The following is a 13,481-nucleotide window of genomic DNA, read 5'->3' as shown; positions in this document are numbered from 1 at the left end:
ACCTGTGCCACCACCCCACTCCCCCTGCCAAAAAAAAGGGGGATCTCCACACTGTCAAGTCTTCAGTGCTGACTCAGAAGTCGTGTTGGGCCACATTTCCAAAATTCTTTAGTCAGGAAGATCCCCTGGAGAAGTGAATGGCAACCCACTCCAGTATTCTCGCCTGGGAAATCTCATGGACAGAGGAGCCTGGCGGGCTACAGTCCGTGGGGTTGCAAAGGGTTGGACAAGACTGAGCGACTAACACTTTCACTTCAAAGTGCGTTGAGAGAAGGAAATAAGGTAGAAATTTAAACTATGCCATGAGATCAAATGTTGCAAATGAAGAATCCTGTTGTGCAAAGCCTGCTATTCCAGAGTTGAGGCTGAAAACCTGTTGATAAACACAGTATAAGAATCAGAGGGCTCCAGGCCGCCCAGCACGTCTGACGTGTCCTGTGCTGTCCAGGTGCGGGCCCAAGGGGAGTGCATGCAGGGCACGGAACAGCAGGGCCCCTTGGTTCAGTTCTTCGGCCTGTAAAATTCTGAGATTTTATCGGTTTTTATAGGTTTTATAGATTTTTATAGGTTGCACTCCATTAGCTCTCTTTAAAAAAGTGTGACATTTTAAATGTGAGGACTGTTGTTACTGCTCACCCTCCATCTCCATGAATTGTGTCGTCGTCATGGCCACAGCCTTCCATATGACTATCAAACACTGTACTCAGTGTTGCAGCAGTAATGAGATATATCCTTTGGAGACACTGGAATGCCCCGTTGTGTTTATCACTATTAATATGTTGGCCGTGGTCAAAGGTAGTCCGAGGTATCTTAGAGCACATGTAGCTCCCACCTTAGGCCATCTGTTACAATGATGTGTGTTGACGGTACCTGACATACAGTAGGGACTTGATAAGTTAAATTCCCACCTCAAAAAGTGGTTTAAAAGTGAATTCCTTGGACCTCAAAATGCATTTTCCCATAGGAAAAAAAAAGTCACTAGTAATACATAGATTCCCAAGCCTCCCCACAGTGACTGATTTTTTTCATGAGATGCCAGACGTACAACAGAAATAACTCGCATTTGTCTAGCTTTTGGGTGTACAGATCTTTCCTGGTTGCTTATTTCTTCTTCTGAGTCACTGAGTACGTACAGCATGTAACTCGACCTGCTTTAAAGATGAGGAAGTCAAATGCCCTAAAAAGTTGCTATTGTGATTACGAATGCAACCGAAGGAGCGTGTCACGACCTCTCTGGGGTTCTACATGTTTATTATCCTTTTTCCTTCCTCCACCTGACTCTCAGTTGTAGTCCTGGAAAAACACTGATGGATTTTCTTAGAGGAGGTGTAAGGCAGGTAAGTAGGTAAGTCTAGTGTTTTTCTATCACTTAAAGATGATATTTTGGAGTATTCCTTAGATATGCCCAGATTGACTGTAAGCATCATGAAAGAACTTGATTTACTTCTATGAACGCTCTGGAGTTACCCTCTGCAGTCAGGAAGCGTTCAGTTGTCTTTTTGGTAGTCGGTGAACAAACTCCCTTTTAAACAACTAACTCTTGGCTTTTTGATGAGAAGCAAGCTTAAGGCCACAAAGGGTCAGGATGAAATACCCTGTCAGGCATGGCTGCCAAGGTATAATGTTCAGACAGACTCACTGTGGGTTTTGGATGAGAATGAAAGCCAGGTGGTGAGGATGTCCACTGGGTAGTTTGACTTTAAATCAGTGATGGGGACTAACATGGAAGAATATTTTATAAACCTTGAATCTATCCAATAGGGTGGATGTTTTGAGCATCATTATGGTTTCTTCTACCTCTTTGTGAGCTGGTAAGTTTCATATTACCTTTTTGAGGATCTAGAACACGAAACCCACTCAGTTCCCATCAGTCAGGCCAAGTAATCTTATTTCTGTCATTATCCTACACATTTGACATGTTAAATGTTATAAACCTCTTGGGACAATAAAATAGATTTAAGTATTTCTAAATTAGAAAAATTAAAAGAGAAATCAAAATACTAAAGCTTTAAAATCACCTCTAAAGATTCTGCCAAAGTGGAAGAAGGGAGGAAATAAATGTAAATAGAGAAAACCTTAGATTCCTTATCTGAAAATAGAATGTACATTAACTAAAGTGTTATGTATTTAAAACAGAGGTATGACGTCTTTAAAAAAGAATGTTATCCCTATCATTGCTGCAAATTGGCTAGTATCCTGCTTGAAGTTCACCTCCAGAGTCAAAAATCTACTAAGCAAGAATGAAAACAGAATCATTAGGATAAAAGTATGCAGTTGATTCAGGAGCAATTCTATCTATGAATTTCGAGCCTGAAATGAAATCATTACCTGTTTATAATTTATGAAGTCTTTTTAAAGTCTTTAGTCTTTTTAAAAAAGGAACATAAGAGCCATCTATCACATCAGATTTTGAAGGCGTTTCCTTGAATGTGAAAGTCTAGGAAAGACGTATATTTAGCTGTATGAAAACCCTTTACTCAGTGTGCTGCTGATGATAACATGTCTTGTGAAAAGCTTCTGGAGTCCAAGTTGCTGGAGCATATGTGAATAATCAGTATGAGATGCTATATACATGGCATGATAAACCGCCAGAGGAAATCCATTAACTCCATCCTTTGCTCTTCCTCTAGGGCTCGATATATAATTATTTATGTTAAAAACCAAACCAAACAAAACCTTTTTACTCTTGTAGCACTCGGGAGAGCCTGGCTTCCAACACATCAAGCATTGTTGAAAGTAACCGTCGTCAGAACCCTACCTGGAGCCCGGCCCACGGTGGAGCTGGCCCGGCCTTCAGTTTCCGAGCAAGTACGGACCCCCCCACCAACGAAGCTGAGAAATTACAGAAACCTTCCAACTGCTTGCAAGCTTCTGTTACTAGTGTGTGATAGTCATCCTGCCTCCGACCTCCCGTCTCATTCGATACAGCCAAGTTTACGACACTGTGGCTGGTGTTTACATCTTTGGAAAGACAAGCATCTCAACGGCAGTTTTTGTGTTGACTTAAACTGTGCTGCTAAGTAGGCTAGGGCAAAAAACAACAACCGAAAAATCTTTCTTTCAGAGTATTGCTTTTCACATTTATGGCTCTGTAGCAACAAGAATAGCAGTAGGGTGATATGTATACTTTTGCTTCACTAATTGTAATTGAGCACACATAGGGAAGTCTAGACACTCTAAGTGTAATATGCCTTTTCGATGTCTTGCAGTTGCCAAGTCCATTTTAAAATGCCGCAGATGCGTGTTGCTCCCAGTCTGTGACCAGATGGTGCCACAGAACTGATCCTTGACACTTCCAAAAGAAAACAAAAAGATAAACAACTAAGCCACCACAAAATGTCAAATGCAAGGGTCTACCTTGAGGGAAATTGATGCCAAACTGACAAAAAGGGACCCCAGCCCTTTGTGTGTGAATCACCGAGGCCCCAGTCATTTTGCACTGTGAGTTTTTTTTTGACACGATTTTGTAGGAGCCCATGGAAGTGTGTCAGAAGGGGTCGTGATCCAAATACTGGGAGTGTTTGTTTTCAGGATTTTGTTTTTTTAAGTGTCATGGATGCTTGTCCGATACGTTTAACCTTCCATCATCACAAACAGGAATATAGGCCTTTGATTCTGAAATGGACAAAGGAAGGGTCCCCCAGCCTGGCTGGGGCACAGCACTGAATGATGGGAGAGGGAATGCGGACTTTTAAAAAGGTGTTCATCAGATAGTGAAGGAAGAGCATTTCTTCCTTGTGAGACTTAAGGGTGATGCTATCTTACTATCAGAGATAAACGATAATTAGTTTGTTTAAAAGCAAAATGTTCTTTGTGATACAAATGAAGACTATGGCCTGGGGACGTTATTCTTTCTAATGGAAGGACATAAATCTATTTTATGTAGTTTTAAATAGAATGCCTAAATTAGGCTGTGGGAGATAATTTTTAGTGGTTATAGGAAAGAGCAAATTTTGGGAGAGCTGAACTTCAGGCCTTTTATTCCTGGGAAGATATCTATAGAGAAAACTTTAAAATACTTTTTGATTAGAAATATACATGTGCCCATGTAATTAACAACAGAATGTGATCATTCTGCAAGTGTGGTGGACCCCTAACTGTACGCCCCCTAAATTTATCAGAATAACAATTATGCATACATGAACTATGCCAGAGTAATGTTTACAGAAACTTTGTAACCAATTTCAGGAGGCATTTTTAGGTGGATGTATAGTTTTTAGCCCAATTTATTTCAGGATGGCTTATTAATTACATTTTGTTTCCATTTACAATGTCATGATGACTACAGAGAAGGTTCTCAGCAACAAAGGAATTACAAATAATCAAGATTCATTTCTCTAGGAAAGAGATGTCTCAAAAGTTCCCGTGTATTATTTTAGGAGAACCATGGAATAAATCTGTAGATAATGGAAATTTTATTCACAAAAGGATTTCATTTGATACCAGTAAATGGTCTGACCAAAAGTTTTATTTAGCTGAGTGGCATGTGATGTTTGGAGCCATATACCATAAAATACATACCCCAAAACAAATCTAAAATATTTTCACCTCGGATTTCAGGAATTGGCATAAATTGGCAAAACACTTCTGCTTCAGTATTAGGTTGAGTCACTAGCCATCTGTTTAAAAGAGTAGAGTCTTTAAATAGACACAGTTGGGCTGTTTCTTGAAACGTTTAGAGACTCTCTCATGCTTTTTCAGATAGCTGGAAGTTTCGTTGGGTCAAACTGGACTCGTTGAGTTTAGTATAGTTTCCTTTCTTTGCGCTTATAGTGAAACGTGAGCACGTTTCTTGGCAAACTCCCACACCTTTAAAATGCTTCTGTTGGTTGGCTTTCAGTCTCATGCTTTATTTCCTCCAAGGCATGCCTTGATTGCTCAGAAATGCACTCTTGTCTTACTGCTTAAATTTGTCCAGAAGGAATGATAACGTATCCAATAGACTATACACAGAGTCTGTGTCCTTGGGGAGTTGTATACCACACAGTTACTAAATTCTTCTGTCTAAATTCTCTTTTTTTCACCCCTAAACCTACCCTCCAGCGTGAATCATACAATCAGTTCATAAATAATAGAACCATTGAAACAATACATCAGCCTCTAGTTGATCCTCCTAAAGTAGCCATTAGAAGAATCACATACTGTGTGAACAGGAAAGAAAAGCATTACCTTTAAAGAGAAGCTTTAAAATATGAATTTATCAATATTTCACAAGAAATAGGTTTACAGAAGACATTTGAATAAAATGTGTACACTCTTTGCCCGATGCTATGGGGTACATGATTTAGGGGAAAAAAAAACAACAACGAACCCCCTTAGACCAGCAGCCATTAGCATAGAAACTATGGACTTCAAGGAGGATATGGTGTGAGCAGACGTTCCATGCAGATACATACCCGTCTGAATCGAATTGGGATGCCTGAATGAATGGGGGAGAAGAGGGGGCTGGAAGCACGTTACGAGTATGACCCCAGATGGTCTGCGGTGATGTTCTCAGTAACCCGCTCCAAGCTTTGCCCGCATCCTTTTCCTCCGGTGAAATGATCGCTTTGTGGCCCACGGCTGCTTACCTAGACTTCACTTAGAGTTTATCAACTGAAAGGTTTACAAAACTGAAATCTGGTTGAATCTCTGTGTAGCGTTCAACTTTAAAGGGTCAACCCATCTGTCGGCATTTTGCACACTTATGTATTATTATGATACAGCATATTACTTTATGGTAATTTTTATTTTTACATATAACTACCTCCATAAATTTGATGAAGCGGCCGCAGTGCGTTCAAGTGTATTGTTCAGAAAAGCAAAGTTGACAACGTTCTTAACCATCAGGCCATGGCATTCTGTGTGTGTGTCAGTGGTTGCCTTTGTGGACTCGTGACTGTCTCATTGCCATGGTTTTTCTTTGATGGCATTATTTCATTCTCAGCTGTAAACCCGTCTCTCTTCTTTCCCACAGAAAGCGCACTTGATTTTGTTATGAATGAAAAGTTTAAATTTCTTGTCTCCCCTGCCCCTGCCCCCACCTCATTCCTGCTAAGAGCTCTCTCTGGCCAAGAGCCAGTTGGTAAACATGATTTAGCAAGCTATTTACTCCTATGAAAATCTGATTTGAATTCTAGGTTTTCGGTCATAAGACACATCAGAAATTTGGACTGCCAACTTTGGAGCACTTTGGGCCTCTCTGCCTTCACTTGCATGCTACCGTATCGAGCCCAGATTTCATTGGAATTAAAAGAGCTGTGCTTTGTATCCACAACTTCCGTTCCATAATTTGTATTTCATTTTATATATTTTGCACATCTCAGGGGACCTTCATAAGCATATGAAAGGGGGTTGCCATCAAATAGAGAAAACGGGAAGAGCTTGAAAGAGGACTAGCTGGATAAAAGTAATAAATGACTGCTTTTCTGATGTTGTGAAGTTCAAGTTCAGGAAGCATCCAGTGAAAGTTAATCTGGAATCACAACGATGTGAACACCAGCTGTTCCTCAGTCTCCCTTTTTCATAATCCAACCAGCATTTCTAAAATGTAAGTTTAAATTATATTGCCGTCACCATGGGGAGAAAAAAAAAAAAGAAAGAAACCTGTTCAGCAGCAATGAAAGCATTGTTTGTTTTTTAGGTTGGCACAGCTTTGTAAAATTCTACCCAGGACAAACCACTTATCACCACAAAGTGTACTTGAAAATAACGTTTTTAACTCAAATGATAGGCGTATTGCTCACCATGCAGTAGTGATCTTGATTCGAAAAGCCTCACAGTTTATAACATGGGCAGTGTTTGGAGCTTGATTAAAAACCAAGAACAACCTATGAGCACTTCGCACATTCATTTTGGGATCTCAAAGTGCTTCCAAAGCATTCGGATTCACAGTTCACAGAGCAGGTCCTATTTGTAATACCCGTACTTGAACAAACAGAAGGAGTGACATACGATTACCCAGAAACACAGTGGCAGCTATCAGTGATCTATTTTCTATCTGTTTGATAGACCCTCATGAGAAATCACGAAATACAATGCTATTTTTCTGATGTGTGCTAATAAAGTCAAAGAAAACGAATACAACTTGACACCTTTGTCCATTTTCATTCAAAAAGTTCAGGGTGTTGGGAATTTGACAAAAAACAAACAAAGCCGCCCAGATGCCCTTGGGGTCGGAAGTAGATCTGGAACGCACACGCTTGTTTACAGTTTCCCATGGGCTTCTCTCAATCCTGTGCTAAAATACCGTCTTTCAGGAACACGACTGCCCCGGCAGTGGAAGGTGCTGATACGGAAATTTTCACTACAAAAAAAAACCCTTTTATCGAGTCCTCTCCACAGTGCTTCTCAGCACAACTGAAATTCAGTATACTGAGCCCTAATCCGAAGAATCTGGAGTTGCCAGGGAAACTGATCAAGTTCCAAGTGGGTTTTTTGTTTTGTTTTGTTTTAAATCTCAAATTAGGAGATAAAAGATCCTGGTCGAGGACCTTCTTTGTATATCACAGGCCAGTCACAGAACCAGCTAGCATTGCGCCGTCGGGCAACATTGGCCCCCGCGGAAGTGATCCTTTCCTCCCCCCCCCAACCTCCCCGACTCTCCACCACCCACCCCGGCTCTCTTATCACCCCACCATCCTCAAATTTCTGCACACACTGAGGGCTTGAGGAAGCTAGGACGCAGGAAAAATGGAGGCAAAAGCCATGGAAGACATTGCTTTGCTCTGGGTTAGTAGAATACAGACAGGAAAGAGATTATTATCGGTCTGATCTTTGCCAAGTAAGATAAAGGGATCAGCCATCACTCTGTCAACTCTCCCAGAAGGTTTTACAGTATTCCGGATACATCCAATCTTTTCCCATAGATTTTTTTTATTTGGGAGAGGTTTCATAAATTAGATCTATGAGAAAATTCATTACTCTATTTCCTGGGGTGTTGGAACCACACACTGGCGTCTCCCCGATGGAGTTCATCTCTGCGTCTTTTACAGCACCATCCCGGCCATGGCTCCTCTCACACTAGAGTCCTGTGTTTGTTTGTTTTTTAATTGGATGCTAATTACTTTACAATATTGTATTGGTTTTGCCATACATCAACATGAATCCACCACAGATGTACACGCGTTCCCCATCCTGAAGCCCCCTCCCACCTCCCTCCCCATACCCCATCCTGAAGCCCCCCTCCCACCTCCCTCCCCGTACCATCTCTCTGGGTCGTTTTTACAGTTGTTTTAGGACTTACAGTGGCTGGTTTGCAAGGTTCAGAATTCTACAAGGCTTGAGGGGGACTAAACCTTCTTCTGATGATTGTATATTACCAGTTAACAGGGCTTTCTTTGCTCCTTGCTGTCCTCAAACATGAACATATGCACACACACGCCCTGCCAACGAGGAAAGGGGTTGTTTTCCAGGTGAGGTGGCCATGACTCTGGAAGCCAGGGTAAGGCCAGAAGCCTCACCCATCTTTTCCAGAAATGTTTAATGTTTGGTCCACATACAGCTGCCTCCCTCCTTGTCCAGAGCCTGGTTTTGACATGCCTGTTCCCTTGCACCCACCTCCTGAAATAGGTACCAAACCCGAGATCTGAGGTCTCCAGCACAAATCCTCTGCAGTTTTACAAAATCCATCCTGTCGTGTACACACACAGCTCCTCGCCCCCCTTTCCTCCCAGTCCACCCGCCCTGCCTCCTCCCCACTTATATCCCGATACACCTCCAGGGTTTCCACATCGGAAGGGCAAAGCAGTGTGTGGTACTGTGCACACAAGGATGGGTTAGGAATAGAGCTGCCCTAGAGTCACCTTCATGTAAGTATTGACAGCTACAAATTAAGGTCCTTAGAGTAGTTGACATCGATACAACTGTCTAGAAGAGAATTAAATTTCAACGTTCAGTTTAAAGGGATCATAACTCTGCAGGTATCTTTCTCCGAGTGACTGAATGTGACTCTTGCATTAGGGTAAATGAATTAAGAAGTGCAAGTGGGATTTACTGTATGTTAGAAAGGAATTTTGCAGCCAAGACTGCCTTGAATAAAATGTGTTTGCACTGAAAAAAAAAAAAAATTTAAATTACTTGGTCTCTGGTTGCTGTAAAGGTCATCCAAGATGGATGTTCTGTTTATATTGTATAGTATTTCATATGAAATAATTACAGTTCATGAAATGTCTTCCCTAATGTTACTGATTTATAACAGCACATTTGTAACATGGTTTTTATCGTGTCAGTGTACCATATTGTAAATGATGATTACTTGTCATGCTTAGTATAATAACTTAAAAGAAAAAAAAGCACAGGGATTTTTGTAAGTCTATATTTGAAAGTCCCTCCATATGGTAATATTGTGTTCATGTTGTTTATGTAGTGTTGTGTGAAATATCCATTTTGGATTGTGTTACTTTTTAAGATATTAAATAACATTTGGTTATATGTCTAAGTGGATTTTTTTTTTTTTTTGGTACTTGAGAGAAAAATACCTTACGTGAGACCCCTTTATTTCTCTCCTCAATTAATATTACATCGTAACAAAATTTTATTGCACGATCTTGGTTATTAGAGCTTTTGAATTAAAACAACTGAAAATGGAAATTCCTGATCAACATCTTTCCCAGGAATGTTTAAAAAGATCCCATTTTTAGCCAGCTATTCAAATTTAAAACCGAGTGAGTCTTACAGAGGCATATAATTAAGTTTTCTAAATGAAATTATAAAGTAATGTGGTCAGTTTGTTTTGTTATCGCTCGTATCATAGCTTCTACCCCCGACTGAATGTGGTTCCCCTATCTGGCACCCACTCGGAAGCTATCCACGTACTCCAGGGAGGCCTTTTTGTACTGGTTTTGAATGCCTCTGTGTTTAACTGCCTTCAGAATCTATTATCCTTTCCTCTGACTCTCCTCAGTGGTGACAAAACTTTGTCCTGGGAGAATGGACCTCCTTTTTTCAAACCCAAAGTGACCTGCTATCGAGCAAACGATGGAGCTGGGAAACATTATTAGTCAATAACAATATGGAGCTGTAAAGTCTAGCCTAATTTTCTTGTGAAGGTGATACCCAAAGCAGACTTCCCAAAAGTGTTCTGAACAACGACAGAGCCATTTGGGTAAGTGTGGAAAACCTAAGGGGACTCCTTTGAAGGACAAGCCTTATTTTTAGTTGTTTGTCTGTACAGACGCTTCCTTTTTCAAGTGTGTAATAGGGGAAACAAGAATACCGGAAGTACACTGTGCATTGTATGCTAGGAGCAAAAACCTCTGTGCTGGAGGAAAGGTAATTGTCTGTTCCTTTCAGAACCTTCCAGTGAACTGGACACAGGAGGAAATGTAAGTGACTCACCAAGAAGCTGGAAGGCAGGATTCTGACTCCTCTGAGAGAATGGTCACAGTTCATAAAAATCTTTTCTTTCGAAAGGAAATGGTATGGTTTTAACTTATTTTTAAGTGTTTAGAGTGGTGTGTTTTTTCCTCCGTAAGGAAAATCCAGAGTCCTCGGTATTTGTCATCTCCGCTCTTGCAGCTGTGAAATCAAGAGCCGCTGAATAATAAAAAGAAGTTATTCACCTGACTTTAATAATTTATTTAACTGTGAAACCTTACCCCTACTGTGGGAATACCTGGATTTAGTGACATTCCCCCTCTGAGCGCCATGGCTCCAGACTCTTCCTGTAAAGCAAACAGCTAGTCATCTAACCCATGGGATAAGTGCGTGTGATGAATGTTCACGGAGCGTAACGCACTGTGCAGGAATTTCAAGAAAAAACAAGTCACCTGCATGCACGATATCCTGGATGAGGTTTGGGGTGAATCTTCTCAAAAGCAGTGCATTAGAAGTATGATGATAAAAGTGGGGAGAAAGATGCAATGTGTTAAAAGAGAAATAAGGCCAGAGATGTTAGCTTGGAATTCAAAGGGCAAGATTGAACTACTGATGCTCAGTGAAGACCGGATTCTGTCTTCCTAAGTCAGATCTAGGACTGGTGTCTGTGGCTCACACGGAATGAACGTGTTAGCCTGTGCGTGTCTGAGTGACGGTGACCGTGAGTTCCTTAGACAGCCCCCAAAGTTGGCCCAACACTGGCCTCCAGGCCAGCGTCCCTCACGGCCCCTTGTTGCTCTTCCTTGCTGCGAAGTTCCAGGCATCACTTTTCTTTTCTATTACCTGGGGTTTGTTTCACTTTATTACTCTTTTCTCTATATAAAACTAAGAATTTTTGTGTTATGCTTTCTAGTCTATTAATGCTTGGACTCATTCCTAATCTCAAGTGTATATCTGTAATAATGTAGCATAGAATAATACAGAATAGGATATAACACTAATTATATTAGTAATAATAATACAGGGAAGCGTAGTACTTGGGGTCACAGAATCAAACACAACTTAGTGACTGAACAACAACAGGATTATGTTAATAAGGACATTCTAGTACAATGTAAAATATAATAAAATTAATATAATGTATATTATATTACTGTATACTTGTATAAAATTGAGATTCATATACATTATATATATTTATATTGTATTATATGTAATAATAACACATGAAAAGTTATATACATAGTAATTTTGTATATAACTACAATTGATTACTAGCACTTTAAATTTCACATTTATAGTCTTACACTTCTTGTATCCAAAGCCCACTGTCTTTGCTTAATCTCATTTCCACTCACCTTTGCACTGAGAGGCTGTTTTTCTCCAGCACTGGGATATAAATTTATCACCAGCTATCAAAGGCCTGAAAAATCACTAGAAACTTTCATATATATAGATGGATGATGATAGATAGACAGATGATAACATAGATATTGCTTTAGACCAAAGATCTCTGTATTTTTTTATCGTCTGTAAATGACAACGGAATGAGATGTTTTAATGATGTATTGAAAATTTGTTACCTTGGGAAATTGGTTTGGAACCCTCTTGTGTCCATGCTTCAAGCCAGCATCTGCCATTCTTTCCTGTATCCTATATTGTGGGGAAAATTTCCCCCGGTAACACACCTCGTTCAATGTCAATAACAGATCAATGGTTCTAGCATTTAAAATCTCTTTCTTGAATTTTTCCACAATCATGAGATGTCCCCTGTTGCCATCCCATCTGATTGGAAAGGTAGCAGTGGGTCTGCCCTACAACGGTCCAGCTTCACACTGCTTGTCATTGTTGACAGGACATGTGACGGACTAACAAATCTTAAATGGATTGGAAAAGACAAGCGTTGTCCTTTCCATTCCTTCCCTTCGGATGTGTTTGATGGCAGTCATGGGACATCTGTGTCAATTGTCAAGAGATCGATATTCAGGCTGGGAACATTTCAGGATTCTCAGGGAGAGATGCCCTTGGAAACAGGAGATGCCATTTTCACAGCTGTATCCCTTCTGTGTCTCCTGCCTGTAAAAGGGATCCAATGAGATGGACCAGGGGCTCCATCTGGCCCTCTAAGAAGTCAGGCAAACGGGCGCATTAGAGCTTATCTTTTACAGCTGACTTTTGTTCTAGCCAATTGATAGAGCTACCAGTGCTTTGAGAGACTGCCCTAAAGACTTCATCAGTCAGAATATTTTGTAGATAGCTTACTGAGAACAAAGCACTTCCATTGCATTTTTAGACTTTTTGGCTGCTCTGCACGATTTGTGGGATCTTAGTTCTTCCACCAGGGATTGAGCCTGTGGCCCCCTGGAGGGGAAGCATGGAGTCCTAACCACTGGGCCACCAGGGTAGTTCCCCCACTGCATTTTTAAACACACATTTTATTACAGTTTTAGAATTACAGAATTATTGTGACTGCTGTATGGAGAATGCCTGTGTAGCTACCCCATCACCATTTCCCCTGTTATTAACATTTTGCTTTAGTATGGTACATTGGTCATAATTAATGAACCAGTATTGACACATTATGAACTAAAGCAATACTTTATTCAGATTTCCTTAGTTTGTCCTGCCTGTCATTTTTCTGTTCCAGGAGGCAGTCTGGGACACCACATTATTATGTGGCCTTAGTCTCCTGTGGTCAGTTTTTGATGACTTGGTGGTTTTGAGGAGTACTGCTCAGGAATTTTGTATAGTAGCCCTCAATCTGGGTGTTTCATGCTTTTCTGAAGATTAGGCTGGGCGTCCAGGTTATGAGGGGGTCACAGAGGTCAAGTATCATTGGCAGCATAGATCAAGAATCCATATTAACAATATGACTCATCACTGTTGACGGAAACCTCAATCACCTGGCTTAAGATAACGGGAGATGTCTTCACTGCCAAGTTACTCTTTTTTTCCTCAGTTCTAGCTGTCCTTTTCGGAAGAAAGTCACTAAGCTCAGCTCACACTGGAGTCAGGATTTACCCTCCATCTCTTGAAGGGTGGAGAATTTAAATAGATTACTTGAAATTCTGTACAGGAAACGTCTTCTTCCCCATTTATTTTGATATAATTGAGTCACATCAGTATCTGTGCACAGTGTATGCTCACTTGTTTTATGTGTTGGGTTGCAGTCCTTTCCTACTTTA

At 40.6% G+C, this 13,481-nt stretch overlaps 1 protein-coding gene across 5 annotated transcripts in view; it reads left to right on the top strand.

Annotated features, from left to right (window-relative positions):
• The window catches only part of STOX2 (storkhead box 2), a 197,875-nt gene extending 188,457 nt beyond the window's left edge, over positions 1-9,418 (top strand). For 4 of the 5 annotated variants that reach the window (XM_044938443.2, XM_044938448.2, XM_006075125.3 and 1 more), the window contains one exon: positions 2,693-9,418. In XM_044938443.2, the coding sequence (XP_044794378.2) occupies positions 2,693-2,888 (196 nt within the window). In that variant the 3' untranslated portion in view covers positions 2,889-9,418. The remainder of the gene's footprint in view (positions 1-2,692) is intronic. The other variant, XM_044938444.2, reaches the window with a different exon arrangement.
• The last annotated feature ends 4,063 nt before the right edge of the window (positions 9,419-13,481 follow it).

This window comes from Bubalus bubalis, chromosome 1 (assembly GCF_019923935.1).
Source record: "Bubalus bubalis isolate 160015118507 breed Murrah chromosome 1, NDDB_SH_1, whole genome shotgun sequence".
NCBI lineage: Eukaryota > Metazoa > Chordata > Mammalia > Artiodactyla > Bovidae > Bubalus > Bubalus bubalis.
Note: the sequence above shows the minus strand (reverse complement) of the source record. Positions and strands in the feature narration are given on the sequence as shown.